Source organism: Harpegnathos saltator, unplaced genomic scaffold (assembly GCF_003227715.2).
Source record: "Harpegnathos saltator strain DR-91 unplaced genomic scaffold, Hsal_v8.6 scaffold71, whole genome shotgun sequence".
Taxonomy (NCBI): domain Eukaryota; kingdom Metazoa; phylum Arthropoda; class Insecta; order Hymenoptera; family Formicidae; genus Harpegnathos; species Harpegnathos saltator.
The window spans coordinates 284,710-299,397 of NW_020230549.1; the positions used below are offsets into that span (position 1 = coordinate 284,710).

At 37.2% G+C, this 14,688-nt stretch overlaps 2 protein-coding genes across 8 annotated transcripts; one reads left to right on the forward strand and one right to left on the reverse strand.

Moving 5' to 3' along the window:
- Positions 1-4,202: 4,202 nt before the first annotated feature.
- LOC105190714 (uncharacterized) lies at positions 4,203-9,635 on the reverse strand. Of its 3 annotated transcripts, none has more exons than XM_011153614.3 (7): positions 8,892-9,635; positions 7,612-8,022; positions 6,839-7,319; positions 6,577-6,734; positions 6,293-6,460; positions 5,514-6,107; positions 4,203-5,258 (listed from the first exon to the last, which is right to left on the reverse strand). In XM_011153614.3, the coding sequence occupies exons 2-7, from the start codon at positions 7,991-7,993 to the stop codon at positions 5,131-5,133; spliced, it is 1,911 nt and encodes a 636-aa protein (XP_011151916.2). In that variant the 5' UTR covers positions 7,994-8,022; positions 8,892-9,635; the 3' UTR covers positions 4,203-5,130. The 3 variants fall into 3 exon arrangements, with proteins under 3 accessions (XP_011151916.2, XP_025161540.1, XP_011151905.2); XM_025305755.1 differs by having other exon boundaries at positions 7,612-8,086; XM_011153603.3 differs by having other exon boundaries at positions 7,612-8,093.
- Positions 9,636-12,763: 3,128 nt separating this feature from the next.
- LOC105190728 (mediator of RNA polymerase II transcription subunit 29) lies at positions 12,764-14,564 on the forward strand. Of its 5 annotated transcripts, none has more exons than XM_025305705.1 (2): positions 12,764-12,858; positions 13,463-14,564. In XM_025305705.1, the coding sequence occupies exon 2, from the start codon at positions 13,482-13,484 to the stop codon at positions 14,073-14,075; it is 594 nt and encodes a 197-aa protein (XP_025161490.1). In that variant the 5' UTR covers positions 12,764-12,858; positions 13,463-13,481; the 3' UTR covers positions 14,076-14,564. The 5 variants fall into 5 exon arrangements, with proteins under 5 accessions (XP_025161490.1, XP_025161491.1, XP_011151935.2 ...); XM_025305706.1 differs by having other exon boundaries at positions 12,774-12,858; positions 13,475-14,564; XM_011153633.3 differs by lacking the exon at positions 12,764-12,858 and adding an exon at positions 12,887-13,048 and having other exon boundaries at positions 13,475-14,564.
- The last annotated feature ends 124 nt before the right edge of the window (positions 14,565-14,688 follow it).

Below are 14,688 nucleotides of genomic sequence, written 5' to 3' on the forward strand. Positions count from 1 at the left end.
CCCTGTAGATATTTTCTGTAACTTTTTTTCTATTGATATTTATTAAAACGCATTTTTATACTACATCGCTTGTCCATCGCATCCTCGTGAATCTCCTTTCAGGAATCTTCTTACGTTTAATTATTAAAACAGAGATATTTTTACGGGAATTTTAATGACTAGGAAAAAACACCGAGAAATAATCCCGTCTTCAATCATATTTCAGTGTATTGACTTTGTTTTGCGAAGAGAAATTGGATCTCGATACTTGATGAGTAAAATGACCAAGTTCAATAAAAAGTGTTGAATTTTCGATGACAATACAAAAATGATGTTGTCTGTGGGACATGTATAATTTTATATTAATATCTGTAAAATTCCTGTAGAAATCTTTTGCAAATTTTTTTCCATCGATCTTATTAGAATGTATTTTATAAAAGAATCGGTACTCGCAGTATTTCTGGACGTCACTTTATTATACATACATAACCAAAAGACCTTTGTACAAAACACTTTTGTGTATCTCCGTTGCTTTTCGATTTACCATCGAGAGCATAAACAGCGCGAAGTAATGTGTCTCACCCTCTAGTCCGAAATCGGATAGATCGAAAGAAATGCTTATCTCTTAATCCTTACGATATTATCCTACAAGACAAACCAACTTTCGTTCGAAATTAGAAAGAAACTCCACACGGGGGGGACGTTTCTTCCTTGTTTTTTACAAAGTATATGGTTGCCACTTAGGATAGCGGGAGAACGCACTAAATTGCGCCCGGTCTCGGCGAGACCGGGCGCAGAACGCATAATGACGCACAAAATAATGATTAATAGCGTATCGATTACTTGTTGCTTCCACAATTTCAACGGCGCCGCTCCCCGGCGCCGTGAAAATTATTATTAACCCTATCATGCATCGTGTTTATTGCGGTAAATATCTACTTTTGGCCTCTCTTATAGCCCTACAATAAATGTTCTCAAGCTCACATCAGTGAACGTTTCTCGTATCCTCTACAACTGTGTAATTATAAAAGATTTAATCATAATTCTATTGTAACCGTAAAACGACTTACTAAATAAGAGAAGATCCCGTTTATACGTTTCGGTCGTGATGTAAACGTAAGAAGAGAGATTAGGGTGTTTCCTCACTTATATCTTTTCTTTTCGCATCAAATTCGCGCATGAAAGGGTTCATAATACGATTCTGCGCTTTCGGTGAGTGAATCGCAACCGAGCTCGGTTCGGTGTGTGCCGCGCGTAAGAAAGCTGCGTTTTAACAGTCGCTTAAATTAAATTGCGGGTACGCGTGTGTGTATATGTATGTGTGAGTGTGGGTGTGTGTGTGTGTGTGTTGCGCGTGCTTATATATTCATCTAAAAATTCTATTATCGCGATCTCGAGCGGGGGGAGGGGAAAGAAACAGGACCGATCGTTTCCATTTTACAAAGAATCGGACGAAATGCCCGGCGGTGGTTTTTTTCGCTTCTCCTCGATGTCGCGGGCATTCGATTGGAAATTATGTACACGTTGTACTCAGAATCGCTGTTGTTGTTGTGAGAAGCCTGAGAGAGGGAGAGAAAGGTGACGCGTGACGCGGAAACAGTGCGAGAGAGGAAAAGATGATGATGTTGATGGTGATGTCGCTTACAGTGCTACACATATACCACGGCCGATATATGTCGAACGAATATATACATCGTACAGTTAGTTTTTATTTGATTACTTTTTAGTAAACCAGCATCCGAAGCGCTTATATCCTAATAAGAGCTAATGTTAAGACACTTAATCGTTACGCGAGTTGAAAACCGTTCCCAACCGTTACGTTGCAACGTTATTTAAATCTCGTTAATTTCTTCCCTTCTTCCTTCTTCCACTTTTCCCCTTTATTTTCCTCACGCATGCGAGCGACGCAGTCGTCGGCGACGTCGTCGCGATTATACATGTTTCTCCGGTCGTACAATTGAAAAGTCCCGAAGTCGTCGGATTCGCGAGAGTCTCGAGAGACAAAAGTCTCGGATGTCGTGCGTCGAATTGCGCGCGAGAAGGATCTCCCGCTCGTTCGCGCGAGGAGCGAATCCTCGACGCCGATCCTCGCGACCGAGAAGGAGAGGCGGCATTTCTCGCGCGACGCTTCGACGCTCCTCAAACTGCGCGTGCCTTCGTCCGCGCTTAGAAAAGAAATCGAAAAGAAGAGGAGAGACCAGAGGACGGGGAACGAATCTGCGGAAGCGAACGATACAAGCCCGTCTTAGCCTTACACGCTGACGATTACACGACAATTGTATTTACCGATTGCACGTTTTGTCGACGATCGCGCGTGTCACGTGAACGCAACGCGTTACAGAAAGGTAAGAAACAAACCGCGTATACTTAAGCATCACCAAAGCGAATAACAACCCAAGCAAACAACTGTTCTCTCTGACCGTGAAGGTATGTGTATTTCTGTTTGTGTGTGTGTGTGTGTGTGTATTTGTGTTGGAATTCTTCACTAAATTGATGCAGTATGCCTCGTATGCGTATATTTCAAATACAGTGTGTACGTGTTCCATCGCGAGAGAATGGAGTCCACCTTAACTATCTCTAGGCATAATAATTATGTCATATTCTATCTGTTTTTCTTCTCGCTGAGCAGAGATCGATATCGTCCTGTCTTTCTTTCCCTCTTGTGAACGGCATACGGCGGAGTCGCGGGTCACCTGTATGTACGAGTCGTCGCCTCTTTCCTCTCTCTCTTTTTCTCTCTCGACATACCGATATTGCGATTATCGTCGGAACAAGAAGCGCGATTAACGCACGTCGAGAGTCGCGACTTGTCGGGATCGGGGCGCGCAGAAAAACGAGAGACGGCAAGCGACAAGACTCGAGCGGCTGAACTTGATCGACCGCGATCAGCTTTAATGAGCTCATTAGCAACAAGCTCGATCACAATCACGACCAAGAATTTCAACAGTTGGATGATCTCGACATTTCTCGAGCGCGATCGAGCGATTCGGCTTTTGCTCGAGTAATATTGCTTTTTTACCCGTCACGACGCGCTCACTCGATTAAAAAAAGATAAAAAAAAAGAGAGGTGTTTGCGCGTACTAAACAAATCGACGTGATCGCTCCGATGATAATGACCGATTCGAAACGCCACGTGGAATCCTCGCATTCATATGAACAATTTTGATTATCTAATTTATCATTATTTATATATATATATATATATATATATGTATATCATATATAGTAATATTATTATATACGTAATATATTGTATATAATAACATTGTTATATATGTATATTATATATAATAATAAAATAATAATTATCTAATTCGCCTATGTACACGTGTCCGAATAAAATCAAGCGGGAAAGAACGTGCGTGCGGCATACTCTGCATGCCGTAATAAGAATATTCCTTCCTATCGCGCGTCGCAATAAGTAATCGCGTTGCTCATAACGACTGATGTATAAAATACGTTTACGCATATCCCCGATCGGCGAAATCGTCGGAAACTCATATTCTTCAACATGATTTTTTCACTTTCTTTTTTTTTTGCAATCAACAACAACGCTACGAGCACGCTCTCTCGCGCGCTCGAGAAGTTGTCGACCTCTTATAAATAATCTACCTATCTCGCAAGATTCTCATATGTACTATGTACTGTCGTAGTGTAGTAGAAAAGAATGAATACAATAACGCGAATTCTTGTTACACAATTACAATCAAACGACGCTTCTTAATGGCTTCTCTTGGGGGACAAAGAACATAAAAAAAAAAGAAAAAAAAAGAGAAAATAAAAGAAAACCAGAAAGAAACACCGACACAAGCTTGCGCTCTTCGACGAACATATTACGCTGACAGGATATATAAAATATGCGCTACATTAAAATATATATGTATATAACTATATATATATATATGTATACGAATTTAGTTTTGGTAAAATATTAATTATAACGGACTATCGCTTATTAAATATACATTTCGTCTCTGTCTAATCCTTTGACGAAAAATAAAATTAACACGTGGTTATGTAAATCAAGATTTATACATTTAAAAATTGTATACTTATCAGTTGTAAATAAGAACTGCGTTATCCTCTCTTAAAATTACATCTATGTCCCTAGATCGTAACGTGGCACCACTCTCTGTTCAGCGTAGTAGATTCCGTGATTTTACAACAACGGGGCTCCCACGCGAGTGCAGATTGAAAAAACAAACTATATAAGCAACGTGCTACTTTCTGCTCGCGAGTTTCTCGCGAATCCATTGGCTCGACAAGGAGACAATTCAGGGCACTTCTTTACACTGCCTGTCTCTACTAGGCGCTGGACCATTTTACGGGCTATCCTTTTTTTTTCCTTTTTAACAGCAAGGATTCAGTATAATGTACAGGTATTGTACTTCAAGATCCTCTGCCGGTCGATCGGGTTAAACTCGGCAACAATCGGGATTGTTCTTAGTTTTCTCTGTTGATACTATGTTTTTCCTTTCTCTTTCTTTTTTTTTAATCCTACTACCTTTCTTCCTCCCTCCCACTGTTTGTTTTACAGAATACATATAATCCCCAACCCCCTCCCGGACATATATTTGTACATAGCTATTATATCCAATGGAAAGTGTACATTAAAATCAACTGAATCACGTACGGTTCACTCACAACATCAAAAATAGACTATTGCAAGAGTGCATTAGTATGTGACACCCTGTAGATAGTTATTACTCAACTCAAGGTACCATTTTTCTCACACATTTCGTGACTTTCTTCTCCCGATGGAGTCTGAGACGTAGACGATATGTACAAATTTTGTATGATATCACAATATCACTCATATATAATCTCTCTTTCTCTCTCTCTCTCTCTTCTTTCTCTTTCTGAGTCTTTCCTATTTTCTTAATTTTTTCTCTTATTTTTCTTTTCTTTTCTTCTTTTTTTTCAAATGCGACTTGACGAATTAGAGATACAAGTCGTTGATCCCGTATCGTTGGACTATAATATATCGCGGCACATGATACATTTAAGAATCTTGAGATCGTACATATGTATATATTACACATTAGATTGATTGTAATTTTTTTCAAGAGGTGTACCACACGTACATATTGCCTACGATACAGACTCGTCTGTAACTATAGCGTAAAAAAGCAATTATGCATTAGGTATGTTTTACGCTCGGCCGCGAGGTTTCTTTCGCGAAGATGCTTCCTCGTTCGGCAAAACACCGGTGGTGGCCGTTACGCGCTTTGGACGTCCTGCCTGGCTTTTACTGGCTTGCTGTGCAGCTTGAGCGGTACCTTAAAATTATACACACAATAATAAGAAATTATTGATATGAAATAATTGCGTCCTCCTTAATGTGCGTGCGTGACACGCATTGTTACGAAGATGAAAATTCAATGACTTCCTGCTCGTTTTATTTCACTTTATTTCTTCGCATTCAGAACTGATATTATATAAGAAGAAAAAAGCAAGTTTATCGCTTAAATGAGCGAACTTGTGGTTTTTTTTTCTTTTTCTTTTCTTTTGCTAAAATGGATTATAAATGTTACCTCGGGGTTTCGTCCTCGGGACTCCACCAGTGGTGTTGTTACTTTGTTGTTTGCCATTCTTCTTCATTTCGAATTTCTTCGCTTCTGCGTTACTCTTGGCGTCCGCTGCGACGGAAGCATTAGCAGCGGTGGGACTCGTGGTAGCAGTGGCACCCGTAGCAGCGGTGGCGGTAATAGCAGCGGCACCGGCAGCAGCAGAAACACCGGCGGCAGCAACAGCAGTTGTGGCGATGGTGGTGATGGTGGTGGTGGTGGTGGTGGTGGTGATAGCGGCTGTTGGTGCTGCAGTGGAAGCGGAAATGATAGCAACAACACCGTCGTTGCCTTCACTTTGCGATTTCGTGCTTCTGTTTAGCGCTCTTTCCGCCCTGCTACTGCTTTTCGCAACGGACTTTGCGATCACCATCGTTTTATTGGCCGATCGCTTCTTCGCGCGGCTTGCCTTGGGCGACTTCTTCTCCGACTGCTCGTCGTCTCTGTCGTCGTCCGAAAAACTCGCGGCCCGTTTGGTTTTCTTCCGCTGGCTTGACTTCTCCTTGTGCAGTCCTTTTCTTCTTTTCAGCTGTGATTCATCTTTATACAGCGACAGATCCACTGCGAGAAAAAGAACATCGTGCTTTATTTATTTGTAAGTCTGACATTGAAGCGTGTTACAAAGCTCATCAGGGAAATAATATATGAAATTGTAACAAAATATGATCGTGCATATATTTTTTAATAGAATAATTAAAAGATTTAATAGGACACTAATTATTATAGGGAGTATTTCAGTTACTCACAACCATCGGGATGTTCCTCCGTGACTCGAGGTATTTCTGATACCCCAGTTTCCACATCGATGGCCCGTTTCAAAATGTTCTCCGTGCGCAGTAATTCTATTTTAGTTAGCTGGAATTTATTCTTATCGATCTTGTTTAGGTTCAAGTTTGTCAGTATGCAATCGAAATCTGAAAATGGAACAGTAGAAGAACATTAAGGATAATCACATGCAACACGTATCACTTCAACATAATACAAATAAACAATATAATACTACAGGAGAGAAATTAATACGTGAAAATACCTGTAAAATCATAGAAATCTGGTGAATAGATTTCTCCGTTGTTTTTGTCTTGAGACAGCCAACGTATGCGGACGCGTCTGCTGGATTTGTAAATATTCTGCACTGCTTGACAAACATAGAAGCTACCTTCCGCATTTCTCACAGCCAAAAATTCGTTTCTGAAGGAGGAGAGAGTAAAATGAAATTTAATTATTAATTTTCACTTGTATTAATGACTGCAAAATTAATTTATTCAAAGATTTCTGTGCGCTGATACACTTACTTGTAGAACACAATGAGTTTGTCATCAGGAGTTTTAGGACCTGGAGTCTTGTTGAGATTTTTGACCAGCAATGCAATGTCTGGCAGCGGGCTCTGATAAAGACGCGTTTGAACTCGATTCCTCTTAGGTTTACTTGCTCCATCGGGAACCGCAGACGCTCCTTTCAAATCTTTCAGTTCTCTGGATTTTCGCTTATTCGTCTTTATGGAAGTAGCAATCTTTGTCTCAGGTTTTATTGTGCTAGCGACTGGTGCAGCAGCATTGTCACTGGTTGCTTTTATACTCTGATTGGTGATGGGTTTTGCCTTTGGAACTTCGTTTTTAACTTGCGTGTCTTCTGGCTTGTGTGGAGATTGTTTCGTATGTACAGGAATATTAACTGCTTTGCCATCTGATTCCTTGGATCCGTTATTTACAGGTGTCTTCTTTTCCTCAACTTTATTTTGTGCTGGTGTTTGCGCTTGTGTTTGTGTGCATAGAGCTAGAAAGATGAACATAATTGTACATAAGTTACATTCTATATATTTTTTATTGTATCAAATTAAACATTTTGCATTCAATTCAATATATATTCTCATTTTTCTCGAGTAATCATCTCAAGTTTTATTTAATGTTACAAAAAGATTGATCTCTCTTGAGATATATATAGTAATAATAAGATACAAATTACCAATTTGTGTATGTTTGTAATATTTGATTGTTATAGATTCTCTTATATCAAACAACAGGATTATTTGTTCAATCATTGGTAAAGAAAATAATACATTACTTACCAGGAAAATCCAAAGTTAATGGTGTGAGCTCCTGCTCTGTATGAATTTCACATGGTTGCTCTGGGGGAGGATTCTCAGGGCTTAAGTTATTATTTCTGTTGGAGTCAGTTTGCTTTACAGCTGCAGGCACATCTTGCTCAGGTTCGGTCTTTGTTACTTCAACGCCATTCGGTATCAGTTTTTCAGTTTCTGGTTCCTTCTCCACGCTACTGCCTATGTAAGATGGAGCCTGGTACACAGAAGGTCTGTGGTCTTGCACCAGACTGAGTGGTTGGCTGGGTGGTTGCAGAGTCACGTAGCTTAGTCCACTCCCTGACAAGGGTTTCATGGACCCACTATCTGATCCCGCAACTTTCTGCGCCATGGCATTCATGGGCAACATCGAGTGGCTAGTAGAAGTCGGCGATGTACCTACCCCAGGTATTGTTGATTTTAGGGCAGATGCGCTCATTTTCCACCGAAGAAATTATTCTTTCTATTTACTTATATGAAAGCAACGAAAGTATCTCTTATTATTATTATTGTCATTACTATAACCTGTTACTTTACTGTAATTTTAAATAGAAAATGCTTGACGATGAATAGTTACAATTAGTAAATAAGATAATATAAATGAGATATAAAAAGAATTGATGTTTCTAACAGGTCAGATTTAATGTTCTAAAATATTTCTATGAATCTACTGTACTGCTACCAGTTACACGGCAAATACAAAAAGAGTACCTATTACTTCTATAGTAGCAGCTCAAATACAAAATTAATCTGTGCCTGATGTAACACACATCTATGTGATTACTGTATACTTATTGTCCTATAATTATTGAAAACTAAATTGAACACATGGCACGTCCCTTGTATAACTTTCTTTGTGAACCTATCAGTGCAATTAAGAAACAAGAAAAAAGTTACAAGATAATACAAAGTTTATATAACACGATTATCATTGCTGGAATACGAAACTCCTCTGCTTCAGGGACCGATTGCCCGGGCAACATAGCGATATACAATTCAGCGACAAAGGAAACGCGTGTTTACCTCCACCGAAGAAGCGAAGGCGCGAAAGCGGGGGCGGAGTGGCACGACGGCAAGGAAACGCGGTGCGTGGCGAAAAGTGGCAAGAAAATTGAGAAAGGCGGGACGGGACAAGTGGCGGAAAGGGGGAGGGGGTAATTAAAGGAGTAAACATAAACACGGGCGAATTTTCGCGGCGAAGACGCAGCTGGAATACACTGGCGGGACCGATCCGACGAATACGGCAGAGTGCTCGCGTGCTTTCTCACCTGTGAGCCGCGGAGGCAGCCGGACAAGCGAGTGGAATCGGCCAGCAGCGGCACAGCCAAGAGTCTTATGCGGGAGGAGGTTGACCGCTCTACGTGCCAACGCACACGGTTAGCACGTACGAGGAAACGTTTGGCCGGTGAGTTGCGGACGCACTTCCTCGTCTATCATTTCACACGGCGTGCTCGCGCCATAATAAGGGATGCTTGGCGAGATCACGAAATTCAGACGAGACGCGCACTTCCGCACTTCTGCTAAACAAAACCGAGAAGTTCCGCGCTTATACGATAGCCCTGGTTTCGTACCAGCAGGAACAGGCAGGAATGCCAGTCGTTAGATGGCGTCCGTTCCCGGACGCCATGCGTAATTCAACGCGGTCTTGTTGCTGCGCGCCGATTCGCTGGCTACGAGGCTTCGTTCGTACTGCGATTTCATTGCGATCTTTCGAGGCACCACGAGAGCGCGTTCGTAGATCAAGCAGTCGTAGCTAAAGAAAGATCGTCAGACGCGCCGTCATCGACATTCGATCCCTCGCTTTCCCGGAAGTAGTATATGCGTGTATATGAAAACGTCGACTCGCTGCATCTTCGCTTTCTACTGCGTGAGATACGTGTCGTCTCTTGTACGCAAGAAATAATACAATTATACTGTGCACATGCGCTAATCAACTTTCAGGATTGATGAAAAGAAAAATACGTTTCAAATTGTCTTAAAATCCACCCATGCCAGATTTTAATTTTCGATATAATTTCAGATCTTATTAAATGTGTATGTGTAGATTTTTATCGTTTAATAATAAGAAGAGACAAAATTACGTTTTGCTATTCACTTTTGCCATTAAAAAATAAGTAACTGGTTAATTTGATGTTGTATTGTGCTACTTAAAAATAGTTTTTCGTTGAACCTAGATTTAAAATTGTCTTAAGATTATCTTTAGATTTTTCGTAACCAATGAAATAATTCATTCAGCATTTGAAGATAAACTTAAATCAATCTTACAAATATAAAATCTTAGGAACGGTATTAATAATCAAATGTATGGATTATTTATATGGATACGGAGGATTTCTGAAGATGGATTTTTAAAACAATTTTAAATATAAGATTAAACCAAGTATATAACCAAGTATCACCAGACCTGGAGAGAGAGAGAGAGAGAAAGAGAGAGAAAATCGAGCATGTAGTACGACTCAATGATAAGTCAAACGTACTTCATTAAACTACATAAGGATACATAAAATTCTACAGACTATAATTTTGATAAACAATACATATAAATAAATATTTCTATAAATATTTTACAGCTTAATGTTTCCAGTTTTAGATGTATCAAATTTTTGTTTTTTGCTAAAAATAAAAATTTTTAAGTTTCGTATCGTAAAATGATTATATTCTTAAACCATGTCATTATTTTTATAAAAGTTTCTAACTTATTACACTAGTTTAGAAATTCCTCGAAATCAAACATCCAACTTTTGAAATTCAAAATTAATATGACACCACATATTAATATATATTGTGCACAATAGCACATGTTACATCATACATTATGTGTATTTTTATTGTAACTAGTATGAAAATAATATTTAGAGCCATAGGAGCACATTATTAATAACTATATCACTATTAAAACAACTATATTACTATTAGAAATAAATTTGATATCCCCTAGTAGTTTCATGGCAGGTACATTTTGTGCTTCTTATATCCTCCTTCATTTGCTTGGTTAGTACATGTCTGAAAAATAAATGAGGGAATAAAATATAAATTTTTATATCATAACAATATAGAATAAATGGGAGAAGGGGAAGATGCAGATATATATAAAATTGATAAATATATTTAATATACAGAAATATCTTCTTCATAATTCATATGGAATCATATAACAATGTTTAACATCTTTCAAGTTTGTAAAAAGACAATGCTAAAACTTTCTTATGTTCATAACGATTAATATGTTCTGACATTTTCTTTTTTTTTGTTATACATTTTTCTTATTCTTCCAACTTCATTAGACATGGAATTTACCTGTAGTGCCAGATAGTTATTCTTCATAAGCACATTTATAAATTGGTGGCATATTGTTGCATTACTGTTCAGTTTGCTTTTGTAATTGGTAGAATGCAATGTAATTATCTTCTATTGGCATTATTATGCATATTTATGACAAAGCCTTTCCAATTGTCTTTTATCATTTTTTAATTGAATGATAATAATATACAGTTGTCTAGTTCTTAAAGACAATACATTGTTGCAAGTGATATCTTGAAAATTAGTTTTCTGTTGCATACATTTATTATTTAGTTTCACAAACATATGCACTTAATTTCTTAATGATGTTATGTCTTGTGTAGATTCTTTCTTTGTTGTTCTCCTCTCAGTAAAAATTTATCTGTCCGTTGCTATTGTGCCCTTATCTAACTTGATTTTATTGAATTTTCTTCATTTGTTTTTGTATTTTCTACATCTGTTTCTTGTGGCATATCTGATTTTCTTTCTTCCAAGTTATTCAATTCTGTTTCTGTTATATCTTCCTCATCTGATGACACATAAATGGAAGGGACAGCACTACTCATTAAAATACGTAATGAGGTAGAATATCTATAATCACTGTTGCGAAAATGTTTGTAGCATACTCTCAACTTTTGCTCATCAGATTTTTCTACAGGTATCATATTCAAATTTTTATACCATTGTAGACAACGTTTGGCATCTCGTGGAAATTTATGTGATGGTGCTTTCTTTCCAGAAGAACATTCAGGCACACAACATGCTCGTACCATCTTGATTCTATATTGTAAACTTTTCTAAAAATATAAAGATAGATTACTTTATATCTCAATATACTCATTTCACTGCACTTATCATCATTATCATTATTTTATAAAAGTAATTTATAACAGTAACAGCATTACAACTTATAAGTTATTTCCTAAGTACTTTATGCAATAATGATAAATGCACAAATATAATAACGTAACATCATAGTACTAACTGTATGTAAAAAACTTTTTATCTTCCTTTATTTCTTATATTTTTTATCTAGCTCGCAACTTGATTATTACTTATTAATTGAATAACTTGATAAATCTTCAGTAGTGTCAAAAAGTTAACAACCTCTTGCAATGGCAACACCTATTCTGTATCTATTTTCAGGATATCTTTTTCCAGATGGTACTAAAAGGCCATCACACTCACTTTCAATAAAACATAACAGTAAGGTTTCGACCAATCATGTTGCCCTATTCGGCCATCTGTAACCGTAACTATTTGAAACGAGTAACGCGATTGGTCGGAACCTTCCTGTTTTATTTCTTACGGAAGATATATGTGATCGCCTTAATACTGGTTATTTTAGTCTGGTTATTTAGTCTGGTTTAGTCTGATTATTTAGGTCTGTTCTTTTTAACTAAACTAAAGATCTATTCTTTTTAACTAAATTAAGTTGCACTTTTTGTTGTGAAATAAATATATAAATTTGCATTGAAGAAAAAAGAAACGAAATTTTAATACAGCATTAGTTCAGCTAAAAAGAACAGATTTCTAATATACGACATAACTAGTCAAACCAGCGGCACACGGTGCTTGTTTTCATGCTGGATTGCTTGCTGGATGAAAGTACTGCGTTCTGATTGGTGCATTTCCGAAAATGGATGGAAATGCACCAATCAAAACGCAGTATTTTCATTCAGCAAGCAATCCAGCACAAAAACAAGCACCGTGTGCCGCTGGCTTTAGTAGCGCTAATTGAAAAATATATGTCGTGGAATGCTATATGATTGGTTATAAAGTCACGTGTCATGGAAAATATATGCTATGAGATGTCGGTTTAAGGTCCTAGGAATAACTTTCATCAAGAACAAACCTTTTATCTCTATAGATTTTGCAAGCACTGCTGCAGCTGGGTATCCATACCCAATTAGAAACAACAGACTTGCGAAGTTGCTCTGTGATTTCGAATACGTCGTTAGTACCTTCGTTTATAAAAATTGATAAGGAATTATGATGCTATATTGAACTAATATAGTTCTATGTTATTTTGTAAATTAATCCTTAGATGTTGGAGAGAAAAAAAGCATAACATTGTAATATTTGTGTGTATATCATTTCTACAAAATAATATAACCTCATCAATATTTTATTGGGAATATATACTGTAAGATATATTTGCTATTATTGAAAATTCATCGACGAAATTTTTATATTATTTTGTAGCCAAAAGTCATAAATCTTAGACTAAATAGCACATGGAATAAAATATATTGTAAAAATTTTGTACATACTGAATCTCTATACAGTATTTATAAGTTAAACTCATATTTTTTAATAATTGAAAACCGCACTATAAACGATAATAGTTAGAAATTATTTTTATGTAAAAATGTGAATTTATTATATTTAAAATTGATCTTTAGAAGTTTGTTATAAGTGATTGAATACTATTAGTTAAAGTAATAATGCTTATTTAACAAGATAATCTTATAAAAAATCTTCAATATTTGTATATTCTATTGTATCTTGTCATTGTCTGTTTCATGTAAAATATTAAGTATATTAATTTCTCTTATAGTTATTCTTATAGGATTGCAATGAACATCCCATCGATTCAGCAACCAGGAACCATAGGAGTAGGCCAAATGGCACAGCCGGTAAATAATCAGCTGCCTCAGAATCAACAGCAGACACCACAGGCACAACAGCAGCAAGTGCAACAGCAACAGCAGCAGCAGCAGCAGCAACAACAGCAACAAACACAGGAGAAGCTGGACAATATCTCCAAAGTGAAATCTCTCATAGGACCTTTGAGAGAATCTTTAGCTATAGCTCTTAAAACTGCAGCACAGACATTGCATCAAAACAGTTTGGCAGATGTAGGATCTATAAAGGCAGTGGAACAACCTGATCATCGCTTCAATAAAAACATGGAAGAGTTCTATTCTATTTGTGACCAGATAGAGCTACATCTGAAGACTTCTGTAGAATGTTTGTCTCAGAATACGAGTTCGGTCAGATATCTACCACTGCCTGTTATACCAACACGTACTGATTCAGTTAGTGCCCCAGAAGGACCTACACTTACTTATCCTCAATTTCTGATGACTGTACGCGCGCAAGTGGCATATGCTCGTGAAATTCATGATGCTCTTGTATCTAATGCTCATGCGATAGCATCTGGTGAATGAAGTTGAATCTTAGGTTTATTAGGATGTTGATTTGAGAAAAATATTTATTGTTCATCAAGATGATATATAGAGTCAAATATAGATATAACTGTGTTGCTTCTAAAAAGAATGCTGTAACACTTTTCCTATTAATATAAAATCAATAAACCATATGTTAATATAAAATCAATAATTATGGGAAATCACATGCTTATTATGTTGTTGATGCTAATCAAGAAATATATATCTAGTAATAAGAATTTAATAGCATTTATGACAATATTAATGCATATTATAGTGATATTAAAGATTAATCTTATTTAAGCTACATGTACTTCTAATTCAGATGGTGACTCTTAAAGATTAAGTGCACATGCACACACAAATTTAGTATCAATTAAGTCGGACATCGATCACTTTGCGCAAATGGTTGTAAGGTTCAAGACTGATTACAATTTAAGAAAGCAACATGTACTAATTTTCACTGATATAAATCATTGTCATACGAAACATGAGGAACGTTCTTGGCCACCTGAGAAACTCAATTACAAAGCGAGCTTATATCGAATGCTCGGCGGCACGGTAACCGGTCAGTGACGGTATAACGCCGTTAATGTCTCTCATTAGGGTTCTA